This window comes from Ranitomeya variabilis, chromosome 3 (assembly GCF_051348905.1).
Source record: "Ranitomeya variabilis isolate aRanVar5 chromosome 3, aRanVar5.hap1, whole genome shotgun sequence".
Classification (NCBI taxonomy): domain Eukaryota; kingdom Metazoa; phylum Chordata; class Amphibia; order Anura; family Dendrobatidae; genus Ranitomeya; species Ranitomeya variabilis.
The window spans coordinates 545,111,771-545,135,265 of NC_135234.1; the positions used below are offsets into that span (position 1 = coordinate 545,111,771).

A 23,495-nucleotide genomic window follows, 5' to 3' on the forward strand; every position below is an offset into this window, starting at 1 on the left:
CTATCTGGCACCTGTATGGAGAAGTGGCCAAGCATGTTACAAATACAGTTGAGCAAGTATGGATGGATATTGCAGAAATGCTCTTAGAAGATTCACACATAAGATTCACTTGTAAGGATATCATCGTGAAAATAAAATTTAAGGAGTGGAACCATCAGTTTAACAACTTGCTCAGTATACTCCACAAATCCTTCCTTCAGTTCTTTAGCATAGCAAACCTGTAAACACAAGAGAAGTAAAGTCAATGAATGTGTTCTTTTGCTCCATACAAAACATAAGTTTGATGGAATAATTTACAAAGTAAACAAAGCAAACAAATATTTCCAAGCTTTTCTCCAGTACTTTCACCTGTCAAGTGAATGGCTTTGCAACTATCTAAATCAGTGATTCTCAAAGCTGCAAGAATGGCCTCACCAGTGAGACGCCTACTTACTAACGGGTGATGTGCAGCTGGTGATCACATTCTGTAGTCTTTTCTGCGGCTTCAATAACTGACAGTTTAGTAGCACAAATGGCTTACTGTGTACCTATTTTATTGATCTGTTGAGTTCCCACAATTTAGAAAGCGATTTTTTCACCATCGACTCCTGCTGCAGATGGAAAGGCCCCCCTAGTTCTCAAAACGCTCTTCAGATGGGTAAAGGGGAAATATTACGGCCGATACTACCACATCATAACCACATGTATCTGTGATGTTTAACCCCTTAACGACCTTTGACGCATACGCTGCGTCATGAAAGTCGGTGCCAAAACGACCTATGACGCAGCGTATGCGTCATGGAATGATCGCGTCCCTGCAGATCGGGTGAAGGGGTTAACTCCTATTTTACCCGATCTGCAGGGAGAGGGGGAGTGGTGCTTCAGCCCAGGGGGGGTGGCTTCACCCCCCCGTGGCTACGATCGCTCTGATTGGCTGTTGAAAGTGAAACTGCCAATCAGAGCGATTTGTAATATTTCACCTAAAAAACTGGTGAAATATTACAATCCAGCCATGGCCGATGCTGCAATAACATCGGCCATGGCTGGAAATACTAAAGTGCCCCCCCCCCACACCCACCGATCGCCCCCCCAGTGCTCCGTTAGTCCTCCGGTCCCCTCCGTCCGCCTGCCGGCTCCCCCGTCCTGCTGTCCGCTCCCTCCTTGCTCAGATCCCCCCCCCTGTGCTCCGATCACCCCCCCTGTGCTCCGATCCACCCCCCCACCACCCCTTCATACTTACCGATCCTCCCGGTGTCCGGCCGTCTCCTCCCTGGGCGCCGCCATCTTGGAAAATGGCGGGCGCATGCTCAGTGCGCCCGCCGAATCTGCCAGTCGGCAGATTCCTTACAGGTACATTTTGATCGCTGTGGTAGGTTCTATCACAGCGATCAAAATAAAAAAAATAATAAATAAACCCCCCCCCCTTTATCACCCCCATAGGGACAATAATAAAATAAAGAATTTTTTTTTTTTTTTTTTTTTCCACTAGGGTTAGGGTTAGAACTAGGGTTAGAACTAGGGGTAGGGTTAGGGGTAGGGTTAGGGTTACGGGTAGGGTTAGGGGTAGGGTTATGGCATGTGCACACAGAGCGGATCGGCCGTGGATCCGCAGCGGATCGGCCGCGGATCCGCAGCGGATCGGCAGCGGATTGGCAGCGGACCCGCAGCGGATTGGCCGCGGATCCGCCGCGGATCGGCAGCGGATCGGCAGCGGATCCGCAGCGGATCAGCAGCGGATCCGCAACGGATCCGCAGCGGATCCGCAGCGGATCGGCCGCGGATCCGCAGCGGATTGGCAGCGGATCCGCAGCGGATTGGCAGCGGATCCGCAGCGGATTGGCAGCGGATTGGCCGCGGATCCGCAGCGGATTGGCCGCTGCGAATTCGAAGCAGTTTTCCATCAGGTTTACAGTACCATGTACACCTAAGGAAAACCAAATCCGCTGTGCCCATGGTGCGGAAAATTCCGTGCAGAAACGCTGCGTTGTATTTTCCGCAGCATGTCAATTCTTTGTGCGGATTCCGCAGCGTTTTACACCTGTTCCTCAATAGGAATCCGCAGGTGAAATCCGCACAAAAAAACACTGGAAATCTGCTGTAAATCTGCAGGTAAAACGCAGTGCCTTTTACCTGCAGATTTTTCAAAAATCGTGCGGAAAAATCTCACACGAATCCGCAACGTGGGCACATAGCCTTAGAGTTAGGGTTGGAATTAGAGTTAGGGTTGGAATTAGGGCTAGGGTTTGAAATAGGGTTAAGATTAGGCTTGTGGTTAGGGTTACGGATAGGGTTAGGGGTGTGTTGGGGTTACAGTTGTGGTTAGGGTTGGGATTAGGGTTACGGTTGGGATTAGGGTTAGGATTAGGGTTGGAATTAGGGTTACGGGTGTGTTGCGGTTAGGGTTGTGGTTAGGGGTGTGTTGGGGTTAGGGTTGTGATTAGGGTTATGGCTACAGTTGGGATTAGGATTAGGGGTGTGTTGGGGTTAGTGTTGAAGTTAGAATTGAGGGGTTTCCACTGTTTAGGCACATCAGGGGTCTCCAAACGCAACATGGCGCCACCATTGATTCCAGCCAATCTTGCGTTCAAAAAGTCAAATGGTGCTCCCGCCCTTCCAAGCCCCGACGTGCGCCCAAACAGTGGTTTACCCCCACATTTGGGGTACCAGCGTACTCAGGACAAACTGGGCAACAACTGTTGGGGTCCAATTTCTCCTGTTACCCTTGCAAAAATAAAAAATTACTTGCTAAAACATAATTTTTGAGGAAAGAACAATTATTTTTTATTTTCACGGCTCTGCGTTATAAACTTCTGTGAAGCACTTGGGGGTTGAAAGTGCTCACCACACATCTAGATAAGTTCCTTCGGGGGTCTAGTTTCCAAAATGGGGTCACTTGTGGGGTGTTTCTACTGTTTAGGCACATCAGGGGCTCTGCAAATGCAATGTGACGCCCGCAGACCATTCCATCAAAGTCTGCATTTCAAATGTCACTACTTCCCTTCCGAGCCCTGACGTGCGCCCAAACAGTGGTTTACCCCCACATATGGGGTATCAGCGTACTCACAACAAACTGGGCAACAAATATTGGGGTCCAAATTCTCCTGTTACCCTTGTGAAAATAAAAAATTGCTTGCTAAAACATCTTTTTTGAGGAAAGAAAAATGATTTTTTATTTTCACGGCTCTGCGTTGTAAACTTCTGTGAAGCACTTGGGGGTTGAACGTGCTCACCACACATCTAGATAAGTTCCTTGGGGGGTCTAGTTTCCAAAATGGGGTCACTTGTGGGGGGTTTCTACTGTTTAGGCATATCAGGGGCTCTGCAAACGTAACATGATGCCCGCAGACCATTCCATCAAAGTCTGCATTCCAAAACGTCACTACTTCCCTTCCGAGCCCCGGCATGTGCCCAAACAGTGGTTTACCCCCACATATGGGGTATCAGCGTACTCAGGAGAAACTGGACAACAACTTTTGGGGTCCAATTTCTCCTGTTACTCTTGCAAAAATAAAAAATTCTGGGCTAAAAAAATATTTTTGAGGAAAGGAAACACATTTATTATTTTCACGGCTCTGCATTATAAACTTCTGTGAAGCACTTGGGGGTTCAAAGTGCTCACCACACATCTAGATAAGTTCCCTTGGGGGTCTAGTTTCCAAAATGGAGTCACTTGTGGGGAGTTCCTACTGTTTAGGCACATCAGGGGCTCTGCAAACGCAACATGATGCCCGCAGAGCATTCCATCAAAGTCTGCATTTCAAAACGTCACTACTTCCCTTCCGAACCCCGACGTGTGCCAAAACAGTGGTTTACCCCCACATATGGGGTATCAGCGTACTCAGGAGAAACTGGACAACAACTTTTGGGGTCCAATTTCTCCTGTTACTCTTGCAAAAATAAAAAAATTCTGGGCTAAAAAAATATTTTTGAGGAAAGGAAACACATTTTTTATTTTCACGGCTCTGCGTTATAAACTTCTGTGAAGCACTTGGGGGTTCAAAGTGCTCACCACACATCTAGATTAGTTCCTTGGGAGGTCTAGTTTCCAAAATGGGGTCACTTGTGCGGGAGCTCCAATGTTTAGGCACACAGGGGCTCTCCAAACGCGACATGGTGTCCGCTAATGATTGGAGCTAATTTTCCATTCAAAAAGCCAAATGGCGTGCCTTCCCTTCCGAGCCCTGCCGTGCGCCCAAACAGTGGTTTACCCCCACATATGGGGTATCATCGTACTCAGGACAAACTGGACAACAACATTTGGGATCCAATTTCTCCTATTACCCTTGGGAAAATAAAAAATTCTGGGCTAAAAATCATTTTTGAGGAAAGAAAAATTATTTTTTTATTTTCACGGCTCTGCGTTATAAACTTCTGTGAAGCACCTGGAGGTTATAAGTGCTCACTATGCATCTAGATAAGTTCCTTGGGGGGTCTAGTTTCCAAAATGGGGTCACTTGTAGGGGAGCTCCAATGTTTAGGCACACAGGGGCTCTCCAAACGCGACATGGTGTCCGCTAACGATTGGAGCTAATTTTCCATTCAAAAAGTCAAATGGCACGCCTCCCTTTCCGAGCCTTGCCGTGCACCCAAACAGTGGTTTACCCCCACATATGAGGTATCGGCATACTCAGGAGAAATTGCCCAACAAATTTTAGGATCCATTTTATCCTGTTGCCCATGTGAAAATGAAAGAATTGAGGCTAAAAGAAATTTTGTGTGAAAAAAAAAGTACTTTTTCATTTTTGCGGATCAATTTGTGAAGCACCTGGGGGTTTAAAGTGCTCACTATGCCTCTAGATGAGTTCCTTGGGGGGTCTAGTTTCCAAAATGGGGTCACTTGTGGAGGAGCTCCAATGTTTAGGCACACAGGGGCTTTCCAAACGCGACATGGTGTCCGCTAACGATGGAGATAATTTTTCATTCAAAAAGTCAAATGGCGCTCCTTCCCTTCCGAGCCTTACCATGTGCCCAAACAGTGGTTTACCCCCACATGTGAGGTATTGGTGTACTCAGAAGAAATTGCACAACAAAATTTAGGATCCATTTTATCCTGTTGCCCATGTGAAAATGAAAAAATTGAGGCTAAAATAATTTTTTTGTGAAAAAAAAGTACTTTTTCATTTTTTCGGATCAATTTGTGAAGCACCTGGGGGTTTAAAGTGCTCACTATGCTTCTAGATAAGTTCCTTGGGGGGTCTAGTTTCCAAAATGGGGTCACTTGTGGGGGAGCTCCAATGTTTAGGCACACAGGGGCTCTCCAAACGTGACATGGTGTGGGCTAAAGATTGGAGCCAATTTTTCATTCAAAAAGTCAAATGGCGCTCCTTCCCTTCCGAGCCCTGCCGTGCGCCCAAACAGTGGTTTACCCCCACATATGAGGTATCAGCGTACTCAGGACAAATTGGACAACAACGTCCGTGGTCCAGTTTCTCCTTTTACCGCTGGGAAAATAAAAAAATTGTTGCTAAAAGATCATTTTTGTGACTAAAAAGTTAAATGTTCATTTTTTACTTCCATGTTGCTTCTGCTGCTGTGAAACACCTGAAGGGTTAATAAACTTCTTGAATGTGGTTTTGAGCACCTTGAGGGGTGCAGTTTTTAGAATGGTGTCACTTTTGGGTATTTTCAGCCATATAGAACCCTCAAAATGACTTCAAATGTGAGGTGGTCCCTAAAAAAAATGGTTTTGTAAATTTTGTTGTAAAAATAAGAAATCACTGGTCAAATTTTAACCCTTATAACTTCCTAGCAAAAAAAAAAAATGTTTCCAAAATTGTGCTGATGTAAAGTAGACATGTGGGAAACGTTATTTATTAACTATTTTGTGTCACATAACTCTCTGGTTTAACAGAATAAAAATTCAAAATGTGAAAATTGCGAAATTTTCAAATTTTTTGCCAAATTTCCGTTTTTTTCACAAATAAACTCAGAAATTATCGACCTAAATTTACCACTAACATGAAGCCCAATATGTCACGAAAAAACAATCTCAGAATCGCTAGGATCCGTTGAAGCGTTCCTGAGTTATTACCTCATAAAGGGACACTGGTCAGAATTTCAAAAAACGGCAAGGTCATTAAGGCCAAAATAGGCTGGGTCATGAAGGGGTTAATATTGCTTTGAGGAATATGGGTTAAGATCACTGAAGGGTATGAAATTTACACGAGCAGTGGTTTATGTGGCGTATATTATGTATTATATATTGGGTTTGTCATCTTTGTTGGGATATGTATTCGTAGAGGTGTTGGTTTTAAATGGTTCATTCTTGGACTTTACTTTTTCATATGGGGCTAAGAGCTTACTGGAGGGTATTGACAAACTACATGCCTGCTCTGTCTTGCGACAATCTCCTCCAGTTCAGAACACTCACAGAAGGCTTCTACTTTCAAATCTCCTTTTGGTGAGATCACATTGACTGAGCACCACCTTCTCTTCCACTCTGTTGACAGGGTGTCACTGCCCATGTCATGTTGATTGATAGCCAGCTCCCTGCTGTCTAATTGCATGACGCCCCATCAACAGAACAGGGGGGGGGGGGGGGGGGAAGAGAGCCTCTCTACTGATAAAAGGTCAAAGGAAGCAGGAGAGTCGCCGCCTGAGCTGAGGCAGAGTGTGTTGAAGGGCAGAACAGGCAAGTAGTTAACTACCTGCTGGCAAGTTCTTAGCCACATACAAAGAAATAAATCAAAGCATCAGATATCTTAGTAACGATTGATATCTATTACATTACATTGTGGTTTATTTGCTCAATAAAGCTGTATCACTGGTTAAGGAGTAACCATCATTTTAATTAAAAAAATCAGTAGTATACATGAAAATAAACTTTATAATATATCTTAGCTTCTTTCTGAGCCATTTTTAAAATTCTCCATTTTTATGTAAAATCTGTATTCAGTGAAGACAGATTGTTACATTGCTAAGATAGACAGTGGTGGTTTCTACTATTAATATTCCATATAGAGGAAGAGAGTGAGCTGCTAGAGGCAGAGCTCCAACCTCCTCCTCCATCCATGTAGACAAGAGGAGGTTGGAGCACTGCCTCTATCACCTCCCTCTTCCTCTTTCAATCTGTCTCAACTGAATAAAGACTACGCAGGAATTGCAAAATTTGAAAGCGAACACTCAGTTGTGGCTCAGAAAGAGGATTTCTCCGATAAGATATATTACAAAACAGCTTAATTTTCAGGTTTATCAAGGACTTGCGGAATAAAAATGTAAACAATGGTTACTCTATTTATTGCATGATGTTTCTGACATTGACATGTTAATTCTGTGTTGGTAGGAATACAAATTATAAAATCCATTTTATGTACATGATACTCACCAACATCTGGCATGCAGTTGCTTTTTCTTCAAGTCCAGCAGTTTTGATTCCAAAACTTTGCTGGTCTCCTAAATTAACAAACTCCCATCCATCATCGTCCCCCATATTCTCCATATCTTGAGCTGTAGAATTTTGGAAAAAAAAAAAAAAATCTAAAACTTGCAAATCAAGGTTGTCACACCGTAAAGGTTTATGTTTGCCTACAATGGGAAAATCTTGTTTTATGAAACTGTAGGCCATAAGTTGCCATGTAATATAACCCCTTAAGAACCAGGGAAGTTTTCACTTTTGAGCCTTTGTTTATTGGAATAATTTTACATATCCAGATGATTCGTAGAGTTTTTTTTGTGTTACACATTATACATCAAGTCAGTAGTAAATATAGGTCGATATCCAGTTTGCACTGCGAAATCCTATGGTAGAACTACTTTAAGCCTTAAAGTAGAATTACGCAAAAACAAATTTAACCAGCAACAATTTTCCCAATTGGTTGATAAATATGATATGCTAGTTATCCATTTTTTTTAAATAGGGAATACAATTACCAATATCAACAGATCTAAAACTCACTGTCGAGAAGAGCCACCTCTGGTTTAATTGAAGCAGTTTTCATGAGAGGTCCCATGACCACAGGAAGATACTGCTGGAATTCTTTCCCAAGGATTTTGCACATACGTGCCCATGCAGAAATCATATATGAAATCTTAAATACATGAGAAAATAAATTAATAACCAATCCAAATGGTCTAAGCAAAAGAGAATTAATATTTTATTGTACAGGTCTTTAACTGTGGTAAAGCATTTTTAGTTTAGCCTTGAGTAATAGATATAAATGGAGAAAAAGCAAGCTCACCATGGTCTGCATGGTAACTGTGGGTGCCTTAAAGCACATGTCAAACTCTGGCCCACGGGATAAATCTGGATGCCGACAGTTGAAAGCAATGATAGCAGAGGGAGACGTCAGCTGACACTCCCTCAGCCATCATTCTCTCTCTGCGTGTGACGCATCTGTGCAGCATCACTGCAACACGCCAGCTGTGCTTAACAGTAGGTTCTGAGCGCTCACTGGCGAGGCCAAAGCTGTAGGGTACCATGGAGAGGTGACTTTAATGTGGGGCCATTATACTGCATGGAGTATATATATGCGGGGCCCATTATACTGCATGGAGTATATATATATGCGGGGCCCATTATACTGCATGGAGGGCTATGCGGGGCCTATTTTACTGCATGGAGGGCTATGCGGGGCCCATTATACTGCATGGAGGGCTATGCGGGGCACATTATAATGCATGGAGGGCTATGCGGGGCACATTATACTGAATGGAGGGCTATGCGGGGCACATTATACTGCATGGAGGGCTATGTGGGGCCCACCATGGATGGAATCACCATAATTTGCTGAGAACAGTAAAGTATGAGGGGTATAGTAAAGTGATCAGACCGTGTATGTGGAGGGTACTATGGAGAAATTCAATGTGGGGGATCTTAAGGTGTTTGGCGGGTGAACACTTGTTGGCATCATATTTTATCTGAATTAAAAGTTTGTATCTTTTGGTATTACATACTTCAATTAGGCCATTGGGCATGTGCTTTTATTGTCCTTACATAACATTAGAATAATACAGTATGCACCATTTGTCATTATGTGTTTATTTTCTAAGACCTATTAAAGTGAATCTGTCAGCAGGACTTTACAGAGTATACTACAGGCAGTGTCAGGTTGGCAGTGTTAAACTGATTAAAATGATACCTGGGGTGAAGAAATCAGTCTTGTGGAATGAGTGTTAGACATTTTCAGTTAATGATATGCTCGTGCTACGGGCCAGGACTTTAGGCAGAGTCTTATGTTGCTGCTCTAAGCCAGAGAAACCAAGGAAAGACCTGTCCATAAGCCCACCCAAAGCACAGTCTGTCTATATGTTGAGGAACATGTTTGTGCTTTGGGGCGGGCCTGTGTCCAGGTATTTCCTTGGTTTCTCTGGCTTAGAGCAGCAACATAAGACTCTGCCTACAGTCCAGCCGCGGAACATGGGCATATCATTAACTGAAAACGGACACCGATTACACAAGAACTTCAAGACTGATTTCTTCCCCCCATGTATCATTTTAATCAGTTTAACACTGCAAACCTGACAATGGCTGTAGTTTACTTTGTAAAACACCAAGGTTACTTACCGGTAGCAGGTTTTTTTCTGGAACCTATAACAGCACACCTGAGAGAAAGACCTACCGAGCCAGGACAGGAAACCTACTGAAATAATAGGGCAGTACCTCTCCCCCGTGTCAGTTGGGCTACAGAGCATGAGAAGACTAGGAGGTAGCCACGGCTCTGGTGGAGTGAGCCTTGATGCCTTCAGGAACCGGAGCGCCACTCACAGAGTAAGAAACTAATGGCCTCCCTGATTTATCTGGCAATGGTACTCTTAAGACACCCCATATACCCCTTTCTGCTACCCCAGGTGGTTATGAATAGGGAGTGGACCTTTCTCCACTGACTGGTCATGGACATATATTCTAACATGGCCCTCCTCTCGTCTAAGGTATGGAATTTTCCTTCCCCAGGATTTTTAGGGTTATTGCAAAAAGAGGGCAAAGAAATTTCCTGGCTCCTATGAAAACAATTTGGTTGTCATACAGCCGAGTGTAGGGGTGACATAGACAGGGCTTGTATGTCACTTGCATCTTTCTTTGACAGTAAGGTACTCCCTGTCTTGGTGGACAATAATGGAGCATTTGTCGTCATGGATTCAGTGGTTAAGGCCAGTGAAGGACATTCACGACGGACTCGAGCTATATAAATAAATAATAATAATGACCCGAGCATGGTGACCACGGAGAAAGGGGAGAAAGTGTCTCAAGGCTCTTTCAAGTTCAAATCCTGATCCCTTTCTAGAGACTAGGTCCTCTGCACCGAGTCAGCCCGCAGATGTGCCCCCCATCCGTTATTGCTCGAGTCCGTTGTGAATGTCCTTCACTGGCCTTAACCACTGAATCCCTGACGACAAATGCTCCATTATTGTCCACCAAGACAGGGAGTCCCTTACTGTCAAAGAAAGATGCAAGTCCCTCTAAATGTCCTTTTAACAACCTCTGTGCAGACAGGACCTCCCACTGTAACTGCCTCAGGTGAAATTGGGCCCATCTTACTGCCGATATACAAGATGTTAGGGATCCTAGCAAAGACATCACTTTTCTTAGTGTCGTTTTTGGCTAATGTATTGCAGACAGTGCCAAGGCCATTATTTTGGCTACTTTGTCCTCTACTAGGAGACAGTTCTGGCGCTCTGAGTCCCAAAACAACCCCAGGAAGGATTGTACTCGTTTCGGTTTTAGCCTTGATTTGAGGGTATTTATCATCCAGGCCAGCTTCTCCAGGACCACAGTCACCTCCCTCACCTGCTCTGCACAGTGATCTTCTGACCTTCCGACTAAGGAAGTCGTCCAGGTAGGGGATTGATAACGATGTTTTGAGAACGAAGGTAGGTCATCATCTCAGATATTACCTTGGTAAATATTCTCAGAGCAACTGACAGTCCGAATGGGAGGGCCGTAATACTGGTAATGCCTGACCCGTCTCTAGACAAAGAGCCAACCTCAGGAATTTCTGATGGTCCTGATGGATTGGGATGTAATAGGCATCCTTTATGTCGATCGCCATGAAACAATTCTGGAATAACAGCTTTATAGCTGTGCTCACCAACTCCATCTTGAAGGAATAATTCACAATCCATCGGTTGAGCTTTCTCAGGTTGATAGTCCTTAGAGAATCATCTGACTTCTTTATCAAAAAGAGAGGGAAATAAAATCCCCTTCCCATTTCTTCCACCGGGACTTCGCACAGAACTCGCTTTTGCAAGAGTCCCAAGATCTCCGCCTCCAGGGCCAGTTTTCCTGGTGATTTCCTGCGGGGTGTTAGTATAAAGATCTGGCGAGGTGAATGAACAAATTCTATCTTCAGACCGTGTTTGATGACACTCAAGATCCAGTAACTGGGGGAGATGTTCACCCCGGCAGGGAGAAAGAGGGAGAGCCTCCCCCCACCTCTGACCTTATGTCATTGGGAGGGTTTTTTCGAAGATGTAGAGGGCCCTCTGAACATATATCCGGACCCCTTTCTAACCTTGAAGTCCCAAGCTTTTCCTTTCTCCTGGAGGTCGTCCCCCATTAAATTTCCTCCTCTAAAAAGAAGGTTTCCTAGCTTCCACTGGTAAACAAGGGAATCCCTCCTTGTCACCTGCCTTCTCCAAATTGTCCTCTAGCTTGTGCCTGAAGAGAAACTGGCCATCACATGGGATGGAGCACAGTTTTTTTTGAAGGCAAGTCTCCTGGACATCCTTTCAGCCACAAGGCCCGAGTAGCTGCATTGGATAGGCTCCCTGACCTAGCCACTAACCTCACGGAGTCTGCTAAGGTTTCTGCTAGAAAGGCTGCTGCTTGGGGGGCGTGGCCTGGCACTCGATGTGAGTTGACGGCTCCTGTGATCTCTCTGCTGCATTGCTTCATTTATCCGGTTTAAAGTCCCTCCGGAGTGCTGATAACGATCTGTGCTGGTGGGGAGTGGAAGCAGACCCCTGACAAGCTGTGCTGTGGTGACCCGAGGTCATGGTGAGGAGACACCAGCAGGATGCGAGGACAGGAGCTGGGAGCCGAGCTGAAGTTGGCGTCGAGAGCATGGAGGAAGCTGAGAAGGCAGACGCTGCAAATGCCTCCTACGCACGGAGACTGGAGATTGCAGCCAAATTGGAGAAGTTTGCAAGGCTGGAAGGAGCAGCAAAGGTGATGGATGAAGGGGGAGACCGAGGTGAAGGAAGTCTCAGAGGCTGATTCGGTAAAGGAGGGGTTAATGGGTGAGGATGAACGGCAGGAAAAGGAGAGTGTGGAGCAGGAAGACACTAAGGAGCCTGCTATAGGGGAACCCACATTGAAGGATGTATATGACTTGGTTAGGTTCTGTAAGACTGCACTAACAGCCCTTACAAAGAGAATGGACGGGGCTAAAGAAGAAAGGTCCAGCATGAAGGCAGCCAAAAATAAAACTGACACCAGAGTGGAAGCAGTGGATTAGAGAGTGAGTGTGCTGGAAGACCAACTCTCTAAAATGCAGAAGTCCCACACTCAATGTTTGCAGAGATGTGCTGCCCTGGCTGATAAAAATGACGACTTGGAAAACAGCTCAAGGGCGGAATGATGTGAGATTAGTGGGCATCCCCGAGAAGGTGGAAGGGACCGATCCCACAGGGTTTATTGAGGACTGGCTCCGCACTAAAATTGGGGCCGATAACTTGACCAAACTTTATGCGGTGGAAAGAGCACACCACGTTCCCATGAAACCCCTCCTGCCGGGATCCCCCCCCCCCCCGGTACTATCCTTGCTAGGATCCTGAATTATGGTACGTTCACATTTGCGTTGTGCGCCGCAGCGTCGGCGCCGCAACGCACAACGCAAACCGAAACGCAGCAAAACGCATGCACAACGCTGCGTTTTGCGCCGCATGCGTCCTTTTTTTCATTGTTTTTTGACGCAGCAAAAATGCAACTTGCTGCGTCCTCTGCGCCCAGACGCGGGCGCCGCAGGGACGCATGCGGCGCAAAACGCAAGTGCGACGCATGTCCATGCGCCCCCATGTTAAATATAGGGGCGCATGACGCATGCGACGACGCTGCGGCGCACACCGCAAATGTGAACGTAGGGTTATAGAGACAGACATTATATTAAGGAAAGCAAGAACGGCCAACGATCTGTGCTTTAATGGCCAAAAGATTTCCATTTATCCTGATTATTCGGCCGAGGTGCAAAAGCAGATGATGCAATATGGTGCAGTGAAGAAAAGACAGACTTGGCTTTGGCTTATTCTACCTTATACCTGGCAAAGCTCAGGGCTGTGGCCCTGGGAACAGTGCATTTTTTTCCCAACACCGGATGAGGCCGCAAAATGGCTTGACAAACAAGCGGCTCCAGGCGTGAAGTGAGCACGGTGAAATCCCTCGCCGTGTCATGTTGTTCTTTGACAAAGAGAAACTAAAAGATAGTGCTGTTATATGGAGGTTTCTGGTTCCTGCATATTAATCGATATGGACTATGGGGGGACTGATTGTAATAATGTCTATATGCATATGCGGAGGAGGTGTGGAGGAGTTTTAGATAGATAATGGTTCAGAGGTAACGTTTATAGGGTAGCTAGACGTTGGAGTACCCACTCTCTGGTAAGAGGGAAAAATACAACGGGAGAACTGTTATGTTTGTTGGGTTACTGTATATGGAGGGAGGAGGGGCTAATTGTTTAGGGAAGAGTTTTATTGCACACGGGAGGTGCAAGATATTTTCAAGGGTCAGGAACTTGCATGTATAGAATTGTATGATGGATGATAGAATTAAAATCCTTAGTTGGAATGTAAGGCTATGTGCACACGTAGGGAGGGTCCTCTGCGGGTTCTCCCGCAGCGGATTTGATAAATCTGCAGGGCAAAACCGCTGCGGTTACCCCTGCAGATTTATCACGGTTTGTCTTGCGGTTTCCGCTGCGGGTTTACTCCTACTATTGAAGCTGCATATGCAACAATATGCAGCATCAATAGTAATGTTAAAAATAATTAAAAAATGGTTATATACTCACCCTCTGACGTCCCGATCTCCTCGGCGCTGCACGCGGCGGTCCGGTTCCAAAGATGCTGTGCGTGAAGGATCTTCGTGACGTCACGTCATGTGACCGCGAAGTCATCGCAGGTCCTGCTCGCACAGCAACCCTGAGACCGGACGGCCGCGTGCAGCGCTGAGAGATGAGTATATCATTTTTAATTTTAATTTTTTTTTTTTTTACACAAATATGGTTCCCAGGGCCTGGAGGAGAGTCTCCTCCTCCACCCCGGGTACCATCTGCACATGATCCGCTTACTTCTCGCATCGTGGGCATAGCCCCATGCGGGAAGTAAGCGGATCAATGCATTCCTATGTGTGCAGAATCGCCGCGATTCTGCACAAAATAAGTGACATGCTGCGGAATGTAAACCGCTGCGTTTGAGCGTTTTTTCCCGCAGCATGTGCACAGCGGATTGCGGTTTCCATAGGTTTACATGTAACTAAAATAATGGAAACTGCTGTGGACCCGCAGCTGCAGAAACGCTGTGGATCCGCGGTAAAAACTGCAACGTGTGCACATAGCTTAAGTGGACTGTCAGATGGAACACGAAGAATGGCGATCATGGAATATGCCAAGAGGAGGAGGCCGGATGTTCTATGCCTCCAGGAGACTCATTTACTATGGGAAAAGCTGGAGGTGTTGAAGAGAAGGTGGATTGGGAGAGCATATCATTCCACGTATTCTTCAAATGCTAGAGGGGTCTCTATTAATAGGAGCGTCTACACCATTTGAAGAAATTCAAAGCCATGTTGATAGTGAAGGACAGTATATTTTTTGTTATTTGTAAAATTTATCGGCAATCATTATGTATAGTAGCTATGTACATACCAAAAAAAACTAGAGATAGAGGGCACCATCTAGCTAATAATTAAAGATGCTCAACCCGCAGCATGTCAAACCAGTACAATAAACCAAAAAGAAAGAGACATGCATAGCTGCAGGGATCATCAAAATATAACAAATTTTATTGAATCATAGTCCTAAAACCACACCACTTATAGTTAAAAGCATTTAAAAATACATTAAACACAAAAAGAATCTACCCAAGAGGATAGTGGGAAGACAGATTTATACACGCAGGTGCGGACCCTTTTATCAAAATACCTCCATACTCATAGTACAACAAGTTGTTCTCTCTAAAGAGAATACAATAAAGCTAAATTGGTACCCAATATATAAGAATGAAAAATCCAATAGTTAGGACAGTATAAATGGACAATCATGTCTTGGCCACATAGACTATTAACATAGTGCCACAGCTGAATACATAAATAGTTACCAAAATGAACTGGCTGTGAAGGCAAGATAGAAAGTCTGAAGGCAAGTACTGCTTATGGCAAAAATAGGTTCCTAATGGACATGCTCATACCATCAATGCGGCCAGGCAGGCTGAAATGAAAGGAAGAGGGACTGGATCCTGCGTGGTCAACCCGACGCGTATCGTCACCGAAGTGACTTCATCAGGGGTAAAGGTAGCAAATGTCTGGCAGTTTTGGCTTCATAGGGGGGACTAGGCAGGGGTGTCCACTGTCACCGCTGCTTTTTGCTTTGGCAGTGGATCCTTTGGCGCAGACAATTAGGAGGATGGCTTTGGTTAAAGGGTTCAGATATGGCGTAGTAGAAGAAAAAGTATCCCTGTATGCAGATGATGCGTTGCTTTTTTTTTGGAGGATTCCGGAGTCGTTATTGAGAACAATGGATATTATTAAAACATTTGGGATTATATCGGGATTAAAAATTAACTGGGAAAAATCCACTGTCATGGCTGTAGATGACTGTTGTTGATTTGCCAATGTCGGGGGAGGGTAGTAGGTTTGCAGTGGTGAGACAGTTTAAATACCTGGGCATTCAGGAGTCACTCCCGATTTCAAGCTATGCAGATTTGAATCTGATTCCACTGCTGATTAAGTTAAGGAGTAAAGTAGAGGCATGGTGTAAACTGTATCTTTCAGTAGTGGGAAGAATTAATTTACGATGATTTTGATGCCCCAACTGCTGTACGTCTTGTACAATGCCCCTATATAATTCCCTAGGCGGTGTTTTCGTACTATTGACTATATTTAGGGATTTTGTGGGGGGAAAAAAGCAGCCGAGGATCAGACTTGAGATATTGCAGAGGCCCAAGGATGGATGGGAACTGGCGCTTCCGAACCCTTGGATTTATTACTTAGCTGCTCAGGGCCAACAGATGAGGGGGTGGAGGGAAGTGTCTAGGGCAGGTTCAATACAAAAGGTCTCGGTCCAGGTGATGGGGAGGGATCCCTTGGTTCAGGGGTTGGAGGCTGGCAGTGTCAGGAAGATGGGTTTGGTGTATCCTACTTTAGAGCCGATACATACACTGTTCCAAATTATTATGCAAATAATATTTCCTCATATTTTCTCTAAATTACCTATCTGAATTGCAGTCATTGTTATTTTCCAGTCATCTACTATTCTAGTATAATTGCAATGTTTTGGAACAAACTGCCTATGAAAACAGTATCTTTTTTTTTTTTTTTTAAATAAACACTCAAAATTTATTTTGAACAAAAAAATGGTCAATTGTGAAGTTATAAGCTTATTACAAAATTAAATCAAACAGTTTTCAAGTGAAAACTTTATTCTAGGTGATGTTACATTTGCACATAGGACCCCTTGTTCGAAAGAAGCTTCTGAACCCTCTCGTCCATTGAATTTATCAGTTTTTGGATGGTTTCTGCTTCAATTGTTTTGCATGTGGACAGAATACCCTCCCAGAGCTGTTGCTTAGATGTGAACTGCCGCCCGCCATCATAAGACACTCCTTTTGATGATGCTCCAGAGGTTCTCAATGGGGTTGAGGTCAGGGGAAGATGGTGGCCACACCATAAGTTTGTCCTCTTTTATGCCCATAGCAGCCAGAGATGCAGATGTGTTTTTTGCAGCATGAAAATGATCTTGCTGCGGAAAGCACGGTTCTTCCTCTTGAACCATGGCAGGAAGTGTTTTAGAAACTTCACATAGATTATGGAGTTCATCTTTACCCCTTCAGGGATCATAAAGGGGCCGACAATCTCTCTCCCCATGAGTCCAGCCAAAAACATTACTCCACCTCCTCCTTGTTGGCACCTTAGCTGTGTTTTCATGGGGTGTCCATCAACCAGCCATCCTCCACTCCATCCATCTGGACCATCGAGCGTTGCACGGCACTCATCGGTGAACAAAACAGTTTGGAAGTCAGTCTTCATGTATCGTTTGGCCCACTGGAGCCGTTTCTGCTTGTGTGCAGTGGATAGAGGTGGTCGACAGGATGGCTTACGCACAGCTGCAAACCTCTGAAGGACCCTGCATCTTGTTGTTCTGGGGACGTTGGAGGCACCTGCAGCTTCAAAAACTTGTCTGCTGCTATGACAAGGCATTTTTGCAGCTGCTCTTTTAACCTTACGCAATTGCCTTTTGGAAAGAGTCCTCAATTTTTCCTTATCAGCACGCACACGTGTGTGCTGGGAATCAGCTACATACTTCTTGATTGTGCGATGATCACGATGAAGTGTTAATTGTAGTCATGCCTTGACCTAAATACTCCACAATTTGTTGCTTCTCAGCAGCCGACACATCCTTTTTCTTTCCCATTTTGGCAAAAAATGTAGGCTGCTTAATAATGTGGAACAGCCTTCTTAAGTAGTCTTGCCTTTATTTGGACACACCTGCCAAACTAATTTGGACAGGTATCTGCAATTGCTTTCAGTGATATAAAGACCCCTGACAGACATCACCATCAATGAGTTTAAATGACAAACAAAAAAATTCTAACCTTATCACTCCTAAACTCTTTGTGCATAATAATTTGGAACACAGTGTAAAGTCTGGGAGGCAATTAAAAAGATTAGGGGCTTGGAGCACTTGACAAATTTTTCTTCGATAAGGCAAAACGAGACTACCGGAATTTGTTAAAATGGGATGAGACTGGGAATACAGTAAATGGTTCAGGTGCAGGACACGCAGGGACTGGTGCCCTTTGGAAAGTTGCAGGAGGATTATGGACTACCGGAGGTCTGCATTTTTCAATATGGGCAGTTTCGGCATGCTTATGTCATGCAGAGTAGGAGGATGAATATGGAGATTCACAAGGATATATTGATTATGTCTGAGCAGAGGGGGGAACAAAAGGGGTGGTGTCGGGCATTTATAAGGATCTAATGCATGCCTTTTTAAATAATTATCCTATTCGAGCACAGGGAAAATGGGAGGAGGAATTGGGTAGGATAGAGGAAGATAAATGGGAAGTGATTATGGAATATATACCCCAACTATCACTGAGTGAACCGGGCAGACTCTCGCAGATATATGTACTTCATAGAGTATATAGGACTCCTGAACGGCTGTATAGAGCGGGTCTGAGACAGACTTGAGTGTCCTTGGTGCCGGGTGGAGGGGGCTGGAATTCTACATATGTTACGGCAGTGTCCAAATCTGAACCCATATTGGACAGAGGTGCTTAATGCCATTCGGGAGCGTATGGTTGTAGGATTGAGAGGGATCCTGTGGTGTGTATTCTGGGATATGTGAAGGAGGTCCAGGTACATAAATATAAGGTGGCAATAGCTAGATTATTATATATTGCACAGAAACTAAATAGCCAGATACTGGCTAAATGAAGATCCGCAGACGTTGATGGAATTTTTCAGACAGTCTGACTATTGTAAATATGGAAAAATAACATTTATGTTAAGAGAAAAGGCATAAGAACATTTGAGACACTATGGACACCTTGGGTGGAGAGAAGAGGACCCTGAACTTAGGTTATACCATGCATTATTCGCTGCTCTTGTATGTAATGGGGGGAGGGGGAGGGGAAAGGAGGGAGGAAATTTCTGAAACTAATGACCATTGTTAATGTTGTTCTCATTGCGATTTTTGTTTTATTGCTTTGTACCTTGAATTTGGTTAAATAAAAATGTATCAAAGGCTGCTGCTCCCTGCAACAGTCATTTTGGACAAGATCTCATATCTCGGAACCTTACTCCTAAGGCCTCTTTCACACTTCCGTCGGTACGGGTCCGTCGCAATGCGTCGGGCCGACGTATCGACGGACGTTGCTAATTTTTTGCACGACGCGGGCAGCGGATGCAGTTTCGAAGCATCCGCTGCCCATTCTGCAGTCCGGTGAGGAGGGGGCGGAGTTTCGGCCGCGCATGTGCGGTCGAAAATGGCGGACGCGACGGACAAAAAAAGTTACATTGAACGTTTTTTGTGACGGCGGTCCACCAAAACACGACGGATCCGTCGCACGACGGACGCGACATGTGGCAATCCGTCACTAATACAAGTTTATGGGCAAAAAAACGCATCCTGCAAGCACATTTGCAGGATCCGTTTTTTGCCCTATTTGACGGATTGCAAAAAACGCTAGTGTGAAAGTAGCCTTAGTTGCTCTTCCATCTGTTGCAGCCAGACCATCAGGGAGTGGGCAGTACAAGCCAAGCTACTGCAGTGTTCAGACCCCCTGCAGCTGTCTCCCAGGTGTACCTCAGGAACCCATCAGTTTTCTTATCCAACAGGTCTCTAAGGGTACCGTCTCACAGTGGGACTTTTGTCGCTACGACGGTACGATCCGTGACGTTCCAGCGATATCCATACGATATCGCTGTGTCTGACATGCAGCAGCAATCAGGGACCCTGCTGAGAATCGTACGTCGTAGCAGATCGTTTGGAACTTTATTTCGTCGCTGGATCTCCCGCTGTCATCGCTGGATCGGTGTGTGTGACACCGATCCAGCGATGCGTTCGCTTGTAACCAGGGTAAACATCGGGTTACTAAGCGCAGGGCCGCGCTTAGTAACCCGATGTTTACCCTGGTTACCATCGTAAATGTAAAAAAAAAAAACCGTACATACTCACATTCCGGTGTCCGTCAGGTCCCTAGCCGTCTGCTTCCCGCACTGACTGACTCCCGGCCGTAAAGTGAAAGCAGAGCCCAGCGGTGACGTCACCGCTGTGCTCTGCTTTTTACTTTCCGGCTGGCACTCAGTCGGTGCGGGAAGCAGACGGCTAGGGACCTAACGGACACCGGAATGTGAGTATGTACTGTTTTTTTTTTTTTACATTTACGATGGTAACCAGGGTAAACATCGGGTTACTAAGCGCGGCCCTGCGCTTAGTAACCCGATGTTTACCCTGGTTACCCGGGGACTTCGGCATCGTTGGTCGCTGGAGAGCTGTCTGTGTGACAGCTCTCCAGCGACCACACAACGACTTACCAACGATCACGGCCAGGTCGTATCGCTGGTCGTGATCGTTGGTAAATCGTTTTGTGTAACAGTACCCTAAGTGTAACAGAAGCCTCAAAAGGCAAGGACGATTTTTTAAAGCATCCTGCTACTGCCAGATCTCTCCAGCTTCTTCCATTCTTTATCTATGAGCACCTTTATCCTAGAATTAACAGGAAAGGTGCGCTTCCCCCTTTCCTCCAGGCCATCAAACATAAGATCCTCTAGGGATTTAGGTGCTTTTTCCTCATTTAGGCTCATTATTTACCCAACTGCCCTAATCAGTCAATCCATGTCCTTGGCCAGAAAGCAAGGTCGGCCCCCTACATCACTGTCCAAGGAGGACAGGGATTCACTATGATATTCCTCCATGGATTGTGAAGAGGCCTCTGAATCCGTTATGACCTCCTGAGCGCTTGTTTCCCTTTTTAACAGACTTCAGGGAACCTTGCACCTCCACCCCGATTATGGACCCGAGGCTCATGGCAAAGTCGGGGCCTCATCATGTATAGTTTTTTGTATGCAGTCAGAGCAGAGATCTTTCTGCCAATTAACTGCAAGCAGGGGCCTACAAAGGGCACATTCCTTATTCTTTTTAGAGCTAGCCTTCCTAGGCCCCTAGTGATTTAAGCAGAAAATGGCCCCTATTAAACAAGGCGAGATTCTCGTAGATCACTCACCACCCACTGTCATATCAAGGGTACCAGTTTCGGAGGCTGATCATGGGTACATACAACATCCCTCCTGGATACCGAGGAGTCCTGCGGCCTCTGATCGGGACGGCTGCTACTCCTGCCACTCAAGCGGCTGCTCCTTTTAATGCGCCCGAGCTGGAGACCAGGCACAGGTATAGGTGGCTGCTGCTCCTGCTGTCCTCTAGGATCCTCAATGATGGGGAGCTTCGGACATAAGCACTTTTTGTATGGTCATTCCTCCTTATGAGAGGGATCCACTGCGCACTCCGCCTCCTCCAGTGCCCAACGATGCCCCTCCCTGCCAGGACGCGCCAAGTCTCCACACCTCTCGGGCGGCTGTCTCGCTCAGGGCACCGCCATCTTGGCCTCCGGCGCACCCCAACTAACGTCACATGGGCACGCCCATTCCCAGCGTGCCTTGACGCGACGTCAGCGGAGCACGCCCACGGAAGCCAGACTCACTATGGGCTGTGGCTGGAAGTAGAGGAGGCAGAATAGCACGGTGGATGCAGAAAAGCCGTTTGGCCCGTGCCCATACATACGGCAAGGCCCACGAACAGTGCCTCCAGCACCTGAAGGCTGGCATACAGCCGCTATCTGCCTGTTCTTCCAGTGCCAGGACAGGATTGGGTAAATATCAACAAAAATAAAACTTCAGCCCACCCGGGTCTCAGCACGAGGGTTCCCATCAGACAGGAAACCCAAATGAAGCGGGATGAGGGGTAACGCCCTTTTATTTCAGTAGGTTTCCTGTCCTGGCTGGGCGGATCCCTCTCTCAGGTGTGCTGTCATGGGTGAAGGGAAAATCCTGCTGACAGGTTCGCTTCAAATTTATTCTAAGATCTATTAATCAAAATGTACATTGTTCGTAGGACAACCCCATTCAAGATTGTATCCATATGAAAAGGTTCATCATTATATTTGAGGAGAAGCAAACACGTTTTTAAATATTGCCCCTCAGTATATTTGGGTCTAACATCCCTGCCTTAAAGGGAATCGGACATCCAGTTTGTGTGCCCCAAATATGTTAACTGTAATCCATAATAAATCCACACCATAGTTTTAGCAATCTGTGTTTCTTGTTTGAGAACTTTCTTGTCCAATTTTTATGCTACTGAGCTGCAAGTGCAGAAAGATTGGCCCTGCATTTCCAGCTTTATGGCCTCTTTTCGTAACGGTATGATCGCTTACTCCTCTAGTGATCCATCCGGCTGCCTCTCACTACAATTTCAGGCAAGTGCTGTCATTCCTGGAGTGATGCACGTGCAGATCTTCGCCCCGGGAATCACTAAGCTTGCGTGAGTTCTTGGGTGCGGGAACCGGTCACAGAGAAGGGTTATCTGTCAGTGATGGGTTAAAAAGAGACCGGAAAGCTGCAAGTGTAGGGCCAAGCCCACTGCACTTGTGGCTCATTAAAATAAGAATTGGACAAAAAAATTTCTCTGAAACACTGATTTCTATAATGAATGTATTCCGCATTACAGTGATTTATCATTTGTTTTGGGTCCTTTTATTCACTGTAATAATAGAAAAGTCAAGTACACCTGGATATGATGTGCAAAAAAACCTTTACATTTCATTTGTGCACCAGGATAAGAGACTTTTTATGTCTGTTGTTGGGATGTGTATCCTCTTTTCACAATAAAAGATTTACTTTACATATCTGGTTTTGTTGAAGTTTCCCTCATTTATAAGCTGGACTAAGTGTTCAAGAGCAAGGTGGTCATCTGCATGTGCGTAAATTAAATCATTTTTCTGAATACACACCTGAGGATCGTCATCTTCCAACTCGCTGAAGTCTGTCTGAGTCTTTAGCAGCAGGTGCATCACGTCGGATGCATCTTGCATAAACTGAAAAAACAAATGACACCAGGTAAATTGTATTTGTTATCCAGCACCATACAATCCCATGTAATTGATCAGGGCACAGGAAATAAGCAACATATTCTCACACAGATGCGCAGACATGGAACGCTTACCTTCTCTTTGCCAACAGCTAAACCAATAAGACTTATACACTCTATAGTTTTCCCTCTGAGCAGGCGCAGCTCTTTTTGGACAGCATTTTCCACTATGTGTTTCAGGGAAGGCATGAACAAATTATAGTAGGGAACAAATTTATCTTCAGCAGTGTCAGCAACAGAGGCTATTGAAGTCACCACCTGCTCCAAGACCAACTTTGTGCCCTTCTGGATTAACTACAAGAAAAATAAGATTTTAAAAGGTTAAAAGTAAAGTAAAATTAAGTAAATATAAATATACATATGGCGCATATATACATACACATACACAAGCGCACACACCTCTTGTAGCTTGACCACCATAATCGAATGTAAATGTTTGACCAAATTATCCAGATAAGGAACTAGTAGTGATTTAGGACAATCTTCAGTGAAATTGATAAGAGCAGCAGCAGCGTGGGCCTGGACTCTAGGGTTAGCCTGGTCATCCATGGTTTGTAACAGGCTTGCAATAACCTAAAAGATAAAGACAGATACTTGGTAGCTTTTGCACCATATACTACAGTATAATTTGTAAAAATAAGTAAATGCAAACTGGAAGGGGCAGTTTTACAGTTTGGGTGTGGAAAACCTCTCCAATTGATATAACAAGAGAATTTAAAGAGGCT

The 23,495-nt window shown here is 45.2% G+C and overlaps 1 protein-coding gene across 1 annotated transcript in view; it reads right to left on the reverse strand.

The window, feature by feature from the left end:
- IPO5 (importin 5) overlaps positions 1-23,495 on the reverse strand; it is a 101,029-nt gene that overhangs the window by 24,153 nt on the left and 53,381 nt on the right. Inside the window, exons 13-18 of the mRNA XM_077297124.1 lie at positions 23,170-23,343; positions 22,846-23,064; positions 22,634-22,717; positions 7,874-8,006; positions 7,304-7,425; positions 122-218 (exon numbers count right to left, since the gene is read on the reverse strand). Coding sequence (XP_077153239.1) covers positions 122-218; positions 7,304-7,425; positions 7,874-8,006; positions 22,634-22,717; positions 22,846-23,064; positions 23,170-23,343 — 829 coding nt within the window. The remainder of the gene's footprint in view (positions 1-121; positions 219-7,303; positions 7,426-7,873; positions 8,007-22,633; positions 22,718-22,845; positions 23,065-23,169; positions 23,344-23,495) is intronic.